We start from the raw sequence: 15,693 nt of genomic DNA, 5'->3' as shown, positions 1-15,693 counted from the left end.
CCGGGGGGTGATTTCTCGCTTTGTCTGTCTGGCGAGCGCACGCGCCCTATAGCGAAAACCTCTCCAAAAAAAAAAAAAAAAACAAAAAACATGCCAGGCAGAGTGTGCATACCCCAAAATCCTGATGAGATGGAAAATGGGAAAAGGATTACAGACCAATCACACACCTTTGGAGAGGAGTGCTCTCTCTCTCTCTCTTACTCTCTTCTCTCCTGGTGAGTGCATATGCCTTTTGGCAATTAAAATTTTTTTTCAAGGTACCAGAGTTAAATTTTTTTAAGAGAGATTTTTGCTATAGAGTGTGTTTGCTCACCAGAGAGACAGAAAGCAAGAAATCACCCCCCAGGAGAATGACCATAATGCAATCCCTTCTTCAGCCTCCTTTCAGGATTTTGGGCACATGCCCAGCGTGAGTTTGAAGCTGCCAGGTCCGGAACTCGAGCTACAGTTGACCATGTTGGAGTCCAGTGATATAACCATTCCACCATCTGATGGTCCCACCAGAGTTAAATTTTTAAATTCTGATTTTATCTTAAAAACTCTAATTTATTTCTCACATGATTTCCATGCAGAAAACTTGGCAAAGGAAGTTGGTATTTGTTTATATTGTATTTATAGGAACAATTCACTTAACAAATATGCCAGTCCCTGTGTTAGGTATAGAGGTACATAATCATCTGTGAGGTGTGAGAGGTTTTTTTCTTTAGGGAAATATAAACCATCCACCAAATAAGAATAGGTAGTGTTGTGGTATAATTTGGAAGTAAAAATTGTCTGATTCATATATCAAAAGTGTTTATACGCTTTAACATTTAACAGAAAATGGAGGTAAAAAGTCTTAGAAAGTTGAGCAAATCTAATTTGCTCAATCACAGTAAAGAGCTTTTTTTTTTTTTTTAAACTATAGGGCATGTGCACTCACCAGAGAAAGTGAGAAATTACTCTCTAGAGAGATCCACACGGCAATCCCTTGTCCTCCATTCTCCTATTGAGATTTTGGGCACCTATATGCATCTGGTGTGGTTTCCAAGCTGCTAGGTCCAACACTCGAACCACAAAGTTGGCTGTGGGATCCAGCCACCTTTATGTCTGCACCACCTGCTGACCAAAAAGATAAATATATTTTTTTGAGAGGTTTTTTGCTATAGGGTGCGTGTGCTCACGAGAAAGACAGAGAGAGACAGAGAGGCAGAAAGTGAGAAATCACCTCCTAGGGGTTGGCCACACTGCCATCCCTTCTCTTCCATTCTCCTCTCGGGATCTTGGGCACCTGGCGTGAGTTTAAGCCACTGGGTCTGGTACTTGAACCGTGGTTGACTACATGGGAGTCTAGCAATGTAGCCATTATGCCATCTGCTGGTCACGAATGTATCATTTTTTTCACTTAGTCCCTATTAGTCTGCTTATCTTTGCCTATTTGTGTACATATTTTCAGTAGATAAACTAGCAACAGTCAAAACTCTGAGTTAAAGGATGTTCATTTTAAGTTTTGATAGAAATTCTTTTGAAGAGTCTTGTGAAAAGCCTTACATTTTCTATTTCTTTTTTAAAAAGAATTATATTTATTTATTTATTTATTTATTTAGACCAGAGAGGGACAGAGTGACAGAGTTAAAGATAGAGAGAAAAAGAGAAAGCAAGCCGCCAGGTCCAGGACTCGAACCACAGTTAGCCATGTGGGAGTGCAGTGCCCTTAACCACCATGCCACTTGCTGGCCCTCATTTTCTAATTCTCAATTTTATTTGTCTATTATATGAAGGTCTGAGGAGGATTTAGGAATAGAAAAAATCTGGACTCAGAGCTTTGTTGTTATGGGAGCTGGATCGCACATGGCCAGCCATGGTTTAAATCCTGACCCTGCGTCTTGAATCCACAGTGTATGCCGGCATGCCCCCAAATCCCGACAGAATAAAATGGGATTGCAGCATGATTACACCCTGTCGGAGGTGCTTTCTCCCTCTGTCTCTTTTTGGTGGGTGCAGGTGTGCTCTGGCAATTAAAAAAAAAAAAATAGGAATCATCCCAAGTCTCTTAAAAATACCCTCCATCCCAACAGCCTTTCACTTGCACATAAGTTATGGTTAAAAATAAATAAAATGAGTTTGAGAATTAATGAGTTATGTCATATCAGCACTAATAACTCTTTCCTTTGGGGCCAGCAGGTGGTAGGATGGTTAAGGTGCTGGATGCCCACATGGCTGACCACAGTTCAAGTCCTGGACCTGGCAGCTTGCTTTCCCACTTTTCCCCTCTCTCTTTCTCTCTGTCACTCTGTCGCTCAGATTTTAAAAATTAAAAAATAAAATAATTCTTTTTAAAAAGTAGACCTTTCTTAGAAGTTAAAATATTGCTGACTCTGAAAAAATGACTTGTACACCTGTAACGTAGAAGCGATGATCAAGACTCTATCTCTTTTAAATTTTTTCAGAGGGTATGTGTGCTCACCAGTGAGAGAGACAGAAAAGAGATAGAGAATACCCACCTCCCCAACAAAGAGACATGGTCACACTGCAGTCTCTTCCGCATTTCTCTATACTGTCAGGATTTGGAACTCACATGCACACATACTCAGCATGTTTCTCAAGACACAGGGGCCCAGATATGAACCACATGATTGGCCATATGGGATTCAGCTTCCTTAGCCACCAGACCACAAAGCTATCTCAAGACTCCTTTTTTTTTTTTTTTTGGAGAGGTTTTTGCTATAGGGCACGTGCACTCGCCAGAAAGAGAGGGACAGAGAGATAGAGAAAGCGAGAAATCACCTCCCAGGGGGAATGGCCATGCTGCAATCCCTTCTCCTCCATTCTCCTCTCAGGATCTTGGGCACGCATGCACACGTGCCTGGCATGAGTTTAAGCCACCGCAGTTGGCTACGTGGGAGTTCACCCAACATAGCCATTATGCTAACTGCTGTTTCCTCTCAAGACTCTTTTGATAACATCTTTTTGAGCTAAAATAAACCAAGTTTGACACTGTGCTAGATGTGGGAGGACATATCTATTCCAGGGGGGAAAAAGTGACAGAAAAATATTTCCCAAATAATAATTAGAACCCTGGAAAAGAATTGCCTAAGAATATTTCTCTTATTAAAAGTACAAATCTGTTTAAATGTGATTCATTGAAGCCAACTACATTATTTCCACATCTTGCATTCATACTACCATGGTTTATGATATTCATATTGAGGATGCCACAAACAAGATATGAATCTTTAGTATATTACAATGGCATACAATAGTTCAAAATTAGTCCACAAAATAAGTTACACAGAGACTATCAGTAAGCTGTTAGAAAACATGTTTTTTTAAATAATTTTTTAAAGAATTATTTATTTCCATTTGTCATTGTTATATTTTTTCTTCATTTGACGAGAGAGAGAGAGAGAAAGGGAAAGTGAGAAAGCAAGCCACCAGGTCCAGGACTTGAACCATGGTTGCCCATGTCGGAATCCAGTGCCCTTATCCACCACACCACCTGCTGGCCCCTAGAAAAACATATTGTAAATTATGTCATTGGTGTAGAATTCAAGTGGTTCATTATTAAATTATTAAAAATGAATAACTGTGGTAGCAGGTGTTATGGAGGTTAAGGTACTGGATCCCACATGGCTGGTTGTGCTGTTTGAGTGCCATACTAGCGGCTTGAGAATCACTCTGGTTACATATGCATGTGTGCCCAAAATGACAAAAGGAGACGGGGGGGGGGGGGAAGAGACTGCAGTGTGGCCATCCCCCCAAGGGAATGCTTCTCACTCCTCTTCTCTTCTCTTCTCTCTCTCTCTCTCTCTCTCTCTCTGATGAGAACACACACTGTACAGCAAAAACTTTTTTTAAAAAGGGGGGAATGTGGGGGGAGCAGTAGGTGGCATGGTGGTTAAGGCACTGTACAGTCCCACATGGCTGACCACAGTTCAAGTCCCGGACCTTGGTGGCTTGCTTTTTCATTCCCCCACCCCCATCTCTCTCTGCGTCTCTTTCTGTCAAGCTAAGAATAAATTAACAAATAAATAAAATTTAATAAATATTTTTTTAAAAAAGGGGAGTGGATAGCTGAAAAGTACATGCTTAATTATTATTTGTATATATACTTTAATAATGCTGTTTACAATTAATATTTTATTTTAAACTGTGAATCAATTTGCAGCTAAATATAGCTTTTACTATGGTTTGGAACAAAACTGACAATATACTAAAAATAAGGTAATGAGAACCTTCATGTGGTGAGCTGAATAGTGCCCCTCTCCAACTCCAAAGGTGTCTGTGTTCTAATCTTTGGAACTTGTAAATGTGCTACCTTACCCACTGTAAAGGCGTTTGCAGATGTGATTAAAGTTAGTACTAGGGAAATTATTTCATTATCGCAGTGGTCTGAATATAAAGGTTCTTACAAAAGGGAGGCAGAAGTCAGCCCTGGCATGCTGATTGGGACAACAGCATCTCACATGGCTTACTCAGCAAACTCCAGGCGCGTTTGCATCCATGTCCAAAATCCTGATAGAAGGGAGAAATAGAGAAGGGATTGCAGGGTGACCATTCCCCAAAGGCGGTGCTTTCTCTCTCTCTCTCTCTCTCTCTCTCTCTCCCCCTCCCTCCCTCTCCCTCTCCCCTCCCCCTCTCTTTCTCTAATGAGAACACACATCCTCTGGCAGAAAAAAAAAAAAACAAGTTGACAGGAGGGTCAGAGGAAGAGAAGGCCATGTCCACAAAAGCAGGGGTCAGAATCAGAGAGCGATTTGAAGATGCAAAACTACTGGCTTTGAACTTGGAGAAGGACCATGAGCCAAGGAACAAATGTAGGCAGCTACTGGAAGTTGTAAAAGGCAAATAAAAAATTCTTCCTTGGAGCCTTCAGAAGGCACATTCCTTTGCTGACACCTTGACTAAAGAGACTTCTGACACATAATTGTGGGTAACCAATTCGTGGTGATTTGTTACAGTAGCAACAGGAAACGAGAACACTTTCTATAATAATTGGAACTAGCTCTAATAAAACTATAGTTAAATACGTCACATATCTTCAATTCGTGGAGAAAAGACGACAGTATCAGATTACAGTGTCATCAACTAAACCAGTTATTGGAGTTAAGGCCATTCTTACAAGAGAATCTATGTAAGTCTAAATTAGTCCAGAGGATGAAAAGCATGTTATAAATTGGAAAAGTCTATTGTCCAATTAACTCTCCAACTTCACATAAACTTTAAACGTCAAGTTTATTTATATGAGCTTTGTCATTTTTGTACTTTCCACTTTTAAACTTTCTCCTAAAAATCATCATAATAATCAACAACAAATCATAACCCTTCGTTCCAAAGAAGTTAAGGTTCCAAAGCAGACGGCACGTCTCTGGCGGCGATTACGCAATGCGGCACTGCAGTTCCGCCGGCGGTTGGCTGGAGGGCGCTCTGCAGCAGACGCGGCGTGCGCCCAGGCCTGGGCCGGGGGAGGAGGAAGCGGTCAGCAGCGCGACGCGCGAGCTGGCGATGGTGCTGTTCCGGCAGCTGCTTCCGACTGTGCGCTCGGCGGTCCTCCGGCCGGTGGAGGCCGGGCTCTACGGTGAGCTTGGTAGTCTTTGGGGAAAATGAGAGCGCCTAACCTGGGACTCCAGGGAAGGGACGACGTGGTGGAGGTGCTCGCTTCTTTAGACTTCCAGTTAAAAGGCGGACAGACTCATTATTGTTGGCGCCTGGGGATATTATCACCCGTTTGCGGTTCTTAGCCCTTCAGATCCTGGGGCTGCCCGGTGCGTTGCCAAGAAAGCAGGTAACGCTGCCCCGGGGGTTCATGTGGAGGGCTTTTATCAAGGTAGTGGCGTTTGATAGAGCAGTTGAGGTCAATTAGCGACTCAGAGGAGTGAGCAAGATGGCCAGTCCCTGCCCAGGAGAAGCGTAATGAGCCCAGACTTGCGGGTTACATTTGGGACTTCCTACCGAGCTGCGCTCTTCGGGTGATGAAACAGCCACCTAGAATTACAACGTGTTAGCTGTAAGAGTATCACCCTCAATTTAATAGAGTGGGAAACGAGCCAGAGAAGTGAAGGGGGTTAGTCGAGGCGTTGGGTCTAGAACCCAGGGCACGCCTCCGGTCCTTTTGTCTCACATGCTGCCTTTGTTTGCATCAACTTTCATCTGTGTTTGCAGCTACAGACACCCAGCTTAAAAATGCTCAACTCCTCCAGTTCCATCTTAGCTGTAGGTATGGCCTACAGTTTAAGATGTGCTTTTCTATGTGAATTATTGTTTCCTTTTATATTTATTCAACACTCATTTATTAAGCACCTAATCTGCCAGGCCTCCTGCTGGGGTAGGCCTCCCCACCATTTCTGGTGCCTATCCCACCCATGAGTGCACCCTTTCTGGGGGGACATAGTTACTATTATGTTTACATAAACACTATTACACATTGCTCAGTCCAGCGGGACTGCAATGGGGGGGGGGGGAAAATGGACTCTGAGGAAAGTGTTAGGTAAAGTTGCCTTTTTCACTTAAATTATGCTAGTATTAAGTGAGTATGTTCTTATAGTAAAACAAAAAAGCATAGTGCAAATCCCTCTTCATACATCTTCCCCATCCCAGTCTTCCCCAATTATGATTTAGTGCACATTCATTCTAAGTACTTCTATTAGTATACATAAATATATATCAAAAATACTATGAATAGAGCCAGCAGGTCATGAACGTCAAGGTGACTGGATCCTACACAGCCCAGTTCAAGTCTGCATGCTCCAAATCCCTTTCTCTCTTTTCCTTTCTCTGTCTGTCTCTAGCAAGCACATGCACCCTACAGCAAATACTAATTTTTAAAAACATCATGTATATAAATGTGATCTATGCATACTGTCCTATAATTTTTTCTCACTTAAGGTGTTAGATGCTTTCCATGACAGCAGCACACAGAACTCTTAACCATGGCATATATTCCATAGTATGGATTTGCCACGGTTTACGCAGGGTGTCACCTATTGGTGAACATCTTGTCTTCCAATTTTTTGCTGTGATAAGCAGTTGTTCAGTAATAAGCATTGTGCATACCACCTTGTATATTTTGTACAAGTATTTTACTAAAATAGACACCTAGAAGTGGGACTGTTGGATAAAAGACATACAAGTGACTTTCCCGAGTCTTAAGGGAGAGAAGACTGTTCCATGTAAAGATGTGGGAGACAGTCCCTTTAGAAGGAACAGTGCATCTAAATCGTGAAGGAGAAGCAGAAAGATATTTATTGATTGCACTGGATACTTAAACCTCACAGCAACTCTAACAAGTTAAGAAATATTATTCTCATTTTACAAATAAGAAACTAAGTCCTAAAGAGTGTATAAGTCATTTGTCTAGGGGCACTGAGCTGAGTAGACAAGCCAGGATTTGAACCTAGGTGTATCTGACTCTAAAGTATTTCTCTTACCATTATAAAAACACATTTAGAGGGACCAGCAGATAGCGTAATGACTACATTATGCTGGACTCCCGTGTAGTCGACCGTGGTTTGAGTCCCGGATCAGGTGGCTTAAACTCACACTGGGTACATGTGCGTGCGTGCCCAAGATCCCGAGAGGAGAATGGAAGAGAAGGGATTGCAGTGTGGCCACCCCCCTCTGGGGGGGATGATAATTTCTTGCTTTCTGTCTCTCCGTGTCTGTCTTTCTGGGGAGCGCACACGCCCGATAGCAAAAAACTCCCCCCACCAAAAGAATACATTTAGAGCACACATATATTGTTGTTGTAAGATAGAATAACCGGAGCAGAAAAGCAGTTGGGGAGGAGAGGTTTGGTAAGGTATGCTGGTAAGGGTTGAAGTATACTCTGGGTCTGTATCCTATTCCGTTTGCTACAGAGTATCCACATGGGTTAGATTGACCAGTGTGGACACAGCAAAACTGGACGAGGTTATTCAGAAGTTGGGCTTACAAGTAAAAAAGTCAGGTATAGCCTGCATTACCCTTAGAAGATTCCTCAAAATAACCACACTGTTATCTCTTGGTAAATCCCAAACAGCCAGTTTTTCTCCAGTGTAGGAACAGGTTAGTGTTTCTTCGGTTAGGCACCAGATCAGTGGCTGATTTCTAAGTAGACAATGTGAATACAAAAGCCATTCTACCGTTTTTCTTCTGTAGAACTGAGAATCATACCATGAGAGACATGGGGAGAGCTCACCAAGGAGCCCCTCACTAAGTGGAAAGGCAAGAAGTCCAGAAGTAAAACAGTTTATTACTCAGTTCCTATGTAAGCCTCTTACATATGATAGTTATTGAAATCAAGAAATTAATGTTGACTTAACACTTAACTAATTGATGGAGCTATTTGTTTCTTACTAATTTTGGCCAGAAGTCATGTTTGCTGGTCAGAGACAGATAGAGAGAGGAAAGTCCCAGATCCAGTCCCGAATCCTACACGGTAACGTCATGCCTTCTAGGTCTCTTCAGACTCCTGCCAGTCTTTGTCCTTTCTTTTATGACACTCATGCTTTTTAAGAGTCCTGTTGAGCCAGCAGGTGGATAATGCTTAAGGTGCTGGACTCTCACATGGTTGACCAGTTTGACTCTTGGACCCAGTGGCTTCAAACTCACACCAGGCACGTGTGTGTGCATGCACACCCAAACCCAGGAGAATGAAGAAGGGATTGTGGTGTGGTCATTCTCCCAGGAGGTGATTTCTGATTCATTCTGTCTCTCCAGCAAGCACTCATGCCCTATAGCAAAAATCTCTCTTCAAAGAAAAAGTACTATTTTATTTATTTTAGATTTTCTTCTGAGTAGACTCAAAGCATGCATTTTTGGCAAAGGATACTAAGGAAATGATATGCTCTTCACAATGCATCGTATCAGGAGCTACATGTTTTCAGCATACCTTATTACTAGTGAAGTTATCTTTGAATAACTGGTTAAAGTGGTATCTCTCAGATCTTTCCCATTGTAAGTAGCTCGTGGAGAGATATAATCTCTTTTGTTGAGAGATTTTTGCTAATAGGGCACATGCACTCACCGGAGACAGAGACAGAAAGACAGAAAGTGAGAAGTCGCTCCCGGGGTGGGGGGTTTGTCCACACCACTCTCCCTTCTCCTCTTGGGATTTTGGCCATGTACACACACTTGCCTGGCATTAAGTTTTAAGCCGCCGGGTCCAGGACTTGAACCACAGTCAACTATGTGGGAGTCCAGCGACATAACCATTATGCCACCTGCTGGACCCATTTCCAATCATATTTTTATTCACTAAATCTGCGACAGTATCTATCAATGATTCTTACCTGTAACAACTACACTGTAATGATTTTGTTTCTATCGTTCCTTCACATTTATCAGTTAAAATTCCAATATGAGGAAGATAATCCATTCTGATCTATTTAATCAATTATATCCTTATATCAGTATGGACCCATGACTGACTTTTTTTTTTTTTTTCTTTAAATTTTCTAGAGGTTGTGTGCACTCAGAAAAATCCTCTCAGGATTTGGGACATCATGCACATGTGCCCAGCATACTTCTCGCCAGTTTTAGGACTTGAATTGTGCTGTCAGCCAGATGGGAACCAGCTGCCTTCACCATTAAGTTACAGATGGCCCCACCATAGACTTACTTTATGTGTTATTACCCACTATCATATTTTGTTACCAATTATTTAACAGAAAAAAATGCCATATTAAGTACTTACATGTATAGTTTAAAATATAATGTCCCCACATCTAACGTATAGCTTAATATCTTTCCTTGCAAGGGGAAATGAAATTAAAAAAAAAAAGTTTAGGAGTTTTTTTGCCTTCGGGCATATGCACTCACTGGCAAAAGAAAGAGAGACAGAGACAATGAGAGGGAAAGTGAGAAATCATTCCCCTGGTGGGGATGGCCACCCTGCAATCCCTTCGCCTCCTGGGATCTTGGGCACACACGTGCACACAGAGATGCCTGCATGATTTTCCAGCCACCAGGTCCAGGACTCACTCCACCTTGGGCCACGTGGGAGTCCAGTGACATAACCACTATGCCATAATCTGACCCCTCAAAATTTTCTTAATGTAACTTGAATAAGAATCAGATTTACAAATTATTTATGTATTACTTGCCCAGTGCTGAATGTGTGTTTAGAAACTTCCACTCTTCGGATATAGTAGAAAACAGAAAGCACACGGGGGAAGACAAACTGCGTCCTAATGTGCATACATCCAGGATGTGTGTATAAACGAAAAACCCTGTTCCCCATCCACTTCTTACACCAAAATGTGCTTTCCACACCAAGCAATTCTCACCATTTTCCTGTAGACACCAACTGGCTATCCTACAATTTAATTCTGAACTAACTACCCGGAGTTTAGTGCAGACCCTACAGACTAAAGACCTCAGTTCCACAACACTGCCCCCACTTTGGATGCCAGTCACAAGGCCAGGCCTCCTCTACTTATGACCAACTGGCTGTAAATCAAGGGTCTAGACTTCCTCCTTTGGTTTGGTCATTTTCTAGAACTGCTCACAGAACTGAAACGCATTTATCATTTTAAAGGATATAGTAAAGGATACAGATGGAGATCACAGTGTGAGGTCTGGAAGGGCCCCAAGCACAGGCGCTTCTATCCCTGTGGAGCAGAGATGCACCATCTTCCTGCCCCATGGACGTGCTCACCGACTAGCCGAGATCTCTGAGCACCATAGTTCAGTGGTTTTACAGAGGCTTCATGTAAGCATGACCAATTATTACCTCAATCTCTAATCCCACTCATAGGATGGGTGATAGGGCTGGAAGTTCCAAGTTTCTAATCAAAGCTTTGTCTTTCCAGCAACGAGGCCCTGTTCTGAAGCTATCCAGGAATCCACCAAGAGTTAGCTCATTAAAACAAAATAATCTGTTAGCTAGGAGATTCCAGTGAATTTAGGAACTCTCAGAAACCAAATACGTGTTTCATTTATCACAGAGAAAAATACATATAATTGTTTATATTTACCAGAGGGTGCATGCGTTCACCAGAGACAGAAATAGTGTGACCAGACTTCCCTGGGAGATGGTCATGCTGCCGTCCCTTCTCTCCTCACTCCCTCCTTTCAGGATTTTAGGCACACACACACACGTCCAGCATGTTTTTCAAACCATTGGGTCTGAGACTCAAACTATACAGGTGGCCATATGGGATCTAGCTCACAGAACCACCAGGTCAGAGGCTGGTCTCATAGATTTTACAAGTGAAAAGATGAGTTAGCTGACCAGAACTAGGGGTTCAGACAAAAATTCTAATCTACTCTTTACAACTTTTAATAACGAAGCCACTTGGAAAATGCCCAAATTTTTTTTCTCATTTTCCAGGTTTGAAGATAAGAAAAGGAAGCTCTCACAATTTTTGTACTACTGTTTTGAAAGAAGTCACTTATAAGGAACTGAAAAACATGTTGAATTCCAAAAAGATTATGTTAATTGATGTCAGAGAGACATGGGAAATTCTTGAGTATGGAAAAATCCCTGGGTCTGTCAATATACCATGTGAGTAATATGTATCTTAAACTGATTCATTTAAATATATATATATCGAGGACCAGCAGTTAGCGTAATGGCAATGTCGCTGGACTCCCATGTAGTCGACCGCGGTTCGCGTCCTGGACCCAGTGGCTTAAACTCATGCTGGGCGCGTGTGCGTGCTTGCCCAAGATCCTGGGAGGAGAACGGAGGAAAAGGGATTGCGGCGTGGCCATCCCCCCTGGGGAGTGATTTCTCACTTTCTATCTCTGTCTCTGTCTGTCGGGCGAGCGCACACGCCCTATAGCAAAAACCTCTAAAATACATAGATAGATAGATAGATAGATAAAAAGATAGATATAGGTGTGTTATTTGTACAAAATAATTTTCTATATCTAAAATGTAATTCTTAACATTTTCTTTCAGTGGATGAAGTTGGTGAAGCTTTACAGATGAACCCAAGAGACTTCAAAGAGAAGTACAGTGAAGCAAAGCCATCCAAATCTGATAGTCTCGTGTTTTCTTGTTTAGCTGGAGTGAGAAGCAAGAAGGCTCTGGACACAGCACTATCTCTAGGCTTTAAAAGGTGTGTACATGAAAGAAAAACTAATTCCAGGATGTGTATTGTGGGACCAGCAGATGGCATAATGGTTATATTGCTGGACTCTCATGTAGTTGACAATGGTTCGAGTCCCCCCAGTGGCTTAAAACACACTGGATGCGTTTGCACGCATGCCCAAAGTCCTGAGAACAGAAAAGGGATTATGGCATAGACATCCCCCTGTGGGGGTGATTCTCACTATCTCCATCTGTCTCTAGTGAGCACATGCACCCTGTAGCAAAAATCTCTTTAAAAAAAAGTATATTGCAGTGCTTCATATATATTTGTATTGGTCTATTTAAGAACATCTTACAATTATTGATAGTAAAGTTAGGTAGCAAGACTAAGAGCCTCTATCTTTTCATCTTACTCAAAAGCAGCAAAATCTTTTAAATGGGCTTAGTCAAAATACTATGGTGACTAGCTGCTATCTCTAAAGTTCCTGTCAACCTTCTTTGATGAAGTAGGAGAAGATATTTATATCATTAACTATATGATGTACGTTTTCAGTGCTCAACACTATGCTGGAGGATGGAAGGAATGGGTAACCTATGAGTTTTCAGAGAAGAAACAAGGAAATTGAATTTTGGAAGGCAACTTGGCTTTTCCCTTGTGTACATGCAACCTAGGATGATGGAATGAACAAAAGAATAAAAATCAAATTATGATACCACTGGTTAATTAATGGTAAGGGGACTTTGTAGAAGTCAATTGCATGCTGAGTCTCATTCTCATCTGTAAATCAATAGTATCACTCTTGACTGCGTGCTTCCAAAGACTATTATGACTGAGGTAATTTATGTGACTTGTCATAGAAATATAGAAATTGGGGGACCAGCAGAGGCATAATGGCTATGTTGCTGGACTCCCATGTAGTCGACCACGGTTCAAGTCCTGGACCTAGTGGCTTAAACTCACACCGGGAGCATGTGTGTGCATGCCCAAGATCCCAAGAGGAGAATGGAAGAGAAGGGATTGTGGCATGGCCATCACCCTGGGGGGTGATTTCTTGCTTTCTGTCTCTCTGTCTGTCTCTGTCTTTCTGGTGAACACACACACCCTATTGCAAAAACCTCTCCAAAAAAAGAAAAGAAAGAAATATAGAAATTGGAATTCTAGTGATTAATTTTTAACTTGTTTAGTATAGTTTAGTAGTATTCCAAAAGACCAGGTTACTTGTATTGCCTAATCATGTTTAACCATCTGCGTTTGTATAACTTCCATTCATCAAAGAGGCTTTGAGCAAATTAGCAGACTTGACTTTAAAAAAATCAATAAAGTAGGATCCAGAGAAATAGGTGAAATTTGAACAATGAAGATACATTAACAATGTCCAAAGACCAGCATGGTAGTGATATAATTAGCTATTTTAAAAATTAAGAGTAGGGACCAGCACATGGTCTAGTAGGTACGTTGGTGGACTCCCATGTAGTTGACCATGGTTCAAGTCCTGAACCTAGCAGCTTAAAATCGACACCAGGCATATGTGCATGTGTGCCCAAAATCCCAAGAGGAGGGTGGAGAAGGGATTGTGGCATGGCCATTCCCCTTGCAGGGTGATTTCTCGCTTTCTGTCTCTGTCTTTCCAGTAAGTACATGTGCCCTATAGCAAAAATCACTCTCTTTTTTAAAATTTATTTTAATTTGACCAGAGAGGGATAGAGTAAGAGAGAGAGGGAGAGTGAAGAAGCAAGCCACCATGTCCAGGACTCGAACTGCGGTCGGCCACATGGTAGTCCAGTGCCCTTAACCACCATGCCACCAGCTGGTCCCAGCAAAAATCTCTCTTGAAAAAAAAAAGTAAAAGCTAGCTCCATAGTCTAGTGGTGAAGGGAGTCAGATCCCACATGTTGGACTGTGGTTTGAGTCCCAGTCCCTGTGGCTTAAGATACACCACATCTGTGTGAGTGCCCAAGGTCCTAACAGGATGGAGACATGGAGAAGGAAGTGCAGTGTGACCATGCCCCATTTGGAGTGCTTTCTGCCCCTCTCTCTGGCAAGTGCATGCACCCTCTGGCAATTAAAAAATTAAGATGATTAATATGGAATAGAAGTCACAACAGTGATTGTTGTTCTGGAAGGAAGACTGGAAAAGGCAAGAAGGTAACTTTCTCGTGATGGAAATGCCCTATACACTGAGCTATAAGTATACAGTTATGTACATTTGACATAACTCATTGAAGTGGAGCTGGCTCTGTGGTACAAAAGCTGGATTCCATATGGTTCAAATCCCAGCCCAGTCAGCCTGGGAAGATGCTGAGCACATGCATGAGTGCCCAAGATCTGAGGGGCTAGAGGACTGGAGGAAGAGGGTCACAGCGTGATTAGACCATGGAGGGTGCAGCTTTTTGCCTCGTATGTGCACATATACACTGTATCATACGTAAAGAGTTAAATGCCCTGAACACTTACAAATGTGTTTTCTAGAAGTAGTTATAGTGAAAAAATTTTTAAATGTTTAAATGATTCCCACTACCATAGGTATATTCCTTTGGAGTAAGTCCTATACTTGTCAGTGTGCTGGTAACAAAGTAAACCTGTATTTTCTTGTCTGTGCCTTTTGAGACGTCTATTTTTTTATTGGAGAGAACTGTTTTTATTTTATTAATTTTTTTAAGATTTTTGCCAAAGGGTGCTTATGTTTACTGAAGAAACAGAGACCAAGAGAGGGAAAGTGAGAAATCATTCCTCCCTCACCCCCCGAGGATGACCACTCCACATTCCCTTCTCCTCATCTCCTCCTGGGTTTTGGGCATACACATTCACACACCAGTGTGTTTCAAGCTGCGGGGTCCAGGACTTGAACCATGGTCAGCCATGTAGGAGTCCAGCACCTTACCCACCACAGCACCTGCTGGCCCTAGACTTCTCTATTTTTAGTTTCATTCATGTATTCAGATCATATAAGACCTAGAAAGGAACTTTAAGGATTTGGTCTATCCTAAATAAAGTGGAAAGTCATTGGGGAATCTGGGATGTTGGATGTATGTGATTCCCTTCAACTTTTATTTTGGACGAAATCAATCTAGTTTCTTACAAATCCAATTTCTTGCAAAAACAGGGCCAGCAGATGGTGTAGTGGTTACATCACTGAACTCCTACAAGGCCAATCGTGGTTCGAGTTCCGGACCCGGTAGTTTGAAACACATGCTGGTGTGTGTGCATGCATGCCCAAGATCCCAAGAGGAGAATGGAGAACGGACTGCAGCATGGCTATCCTCCTGGGGGATGATTTCCTACTTTCCCTATCACTGTTTCTCTCTCTCTCCAGCGAGTACATGTGCCCTAAGGCAAAAACTCCTAAAAAAAAATTCCTACAAAACAAGTAGAGGGACCAGCAGTTGGCGTAATGGCTATGTTGCTGGACTCCCATGTAGTTGACTGCGGTTTGAGTCCCAGACGCGGTGGCTTAAGCTCATGCCAGGCATGTGTGTATGCGTGCCTAAAATCCCGAGAGGAGAAAGAAGAAGGGATTGTGGCATGGCCATCCCCCTGGGGCACGATTTCTCACTTTCTGTCTCTCTGTCTCTGTCTGTCTTTCTGGCAAGCGCACGCGCCCTATAGCAAAAACCTCTCCCCCCCCAAAAAAAACCCAACTAGAAAAGCTGAAAAACATGTAGATACTACACACACACACACACACACACACACGAAC

At 42.3% G+C, this 15,693-nt stretch overlaps 1 protein-coding gene across 2 annotated transcripts; it reads left to right on the top strand.

Annotated features, from left to right (window-relative positions):
* The first annotated feature begins 5,349 nt into the window (after positions 1-5,349).
* On the top strand, positions 5,350-12,719 carry LOC102494259 (thiosulfate sulfurtransferase like domain containing 3). Of its 2 annotated transcripts, XM_006170904.2 has the most exons (4): positions 5,350-5,557; positions 11,291-11,464; positions 11,864-12,023; positions 12,549-12,719. In XM_006170904.2, the coding sequence occupies exons 1-4, from the start codon at positions 5,365-5,367 to the stop codon at positions 12,619-12,621; spliced, it is 600 nt and encodes a 199-aa protein (XP_006170966.1). In that variant the 5' UTR covers positions 5,350-5,364; the 3' UTR covers positions 12,622-12,719. The 2 variants fall into 2 exon arrangements, with proteins under 2 accessions (XP_006170966.1, XP_027625057.1); XM_027769256.1 differs by lacking the exon at positions 11,291-11,464.
* Positions 12,720-15,693: the final 2,974 nt, after the last annotated feature.

This window comes from Tupaia chinensis, unplaced genomic scaffold (assembly GCF_000334495.1).
Source record: "Tupaia chinensis unplaced genomic scaffold, TupChi_1.0 Scaffold149168_1, whole genome shotgun sequence".
In the NCBI taxonomy this organism is placed as follows: domain Eukaryota; kingdom Metazoa; phylum Chordata; class Mammalia; order Scandentia; family Tupaiidae; genus Tupaia; species Tupaia belangeri.
The sequence above is the reverse complement of the archived record's forward strand: the minus strand, read 5'-3'. Positions and strand labels throughout refer to the sequence as shown.

What these genes read in the sequence shown, in the direction of transcription:
- LOC102494259 (XM_006170904.2), top strand. Translation starts at nt 5,365, where the DNA reads ATGCGGCACTGCAGTTCCGCCGGCGGTTGGCTGGAGGGCGCTCTGCAG. An exon ending in GGTGGAGGCCGGGCTCTACG is followed by an intron (nt 5,558 to 11,290) that starts GTGAGCTTGGTA and finishes CTCATTTTCCAG; the next exon opens with GTTTGAAGATAAGAAAAGGA. An exon ending in TGGGTCTGTCAATATACCAT is followed by an intron (nt 11,465 to 11,863) that starts GTGAGTAATATG and finishes ATTTTCTTTCAG; the next exon opens with TGGATGAAGTTGGTGAAGCT.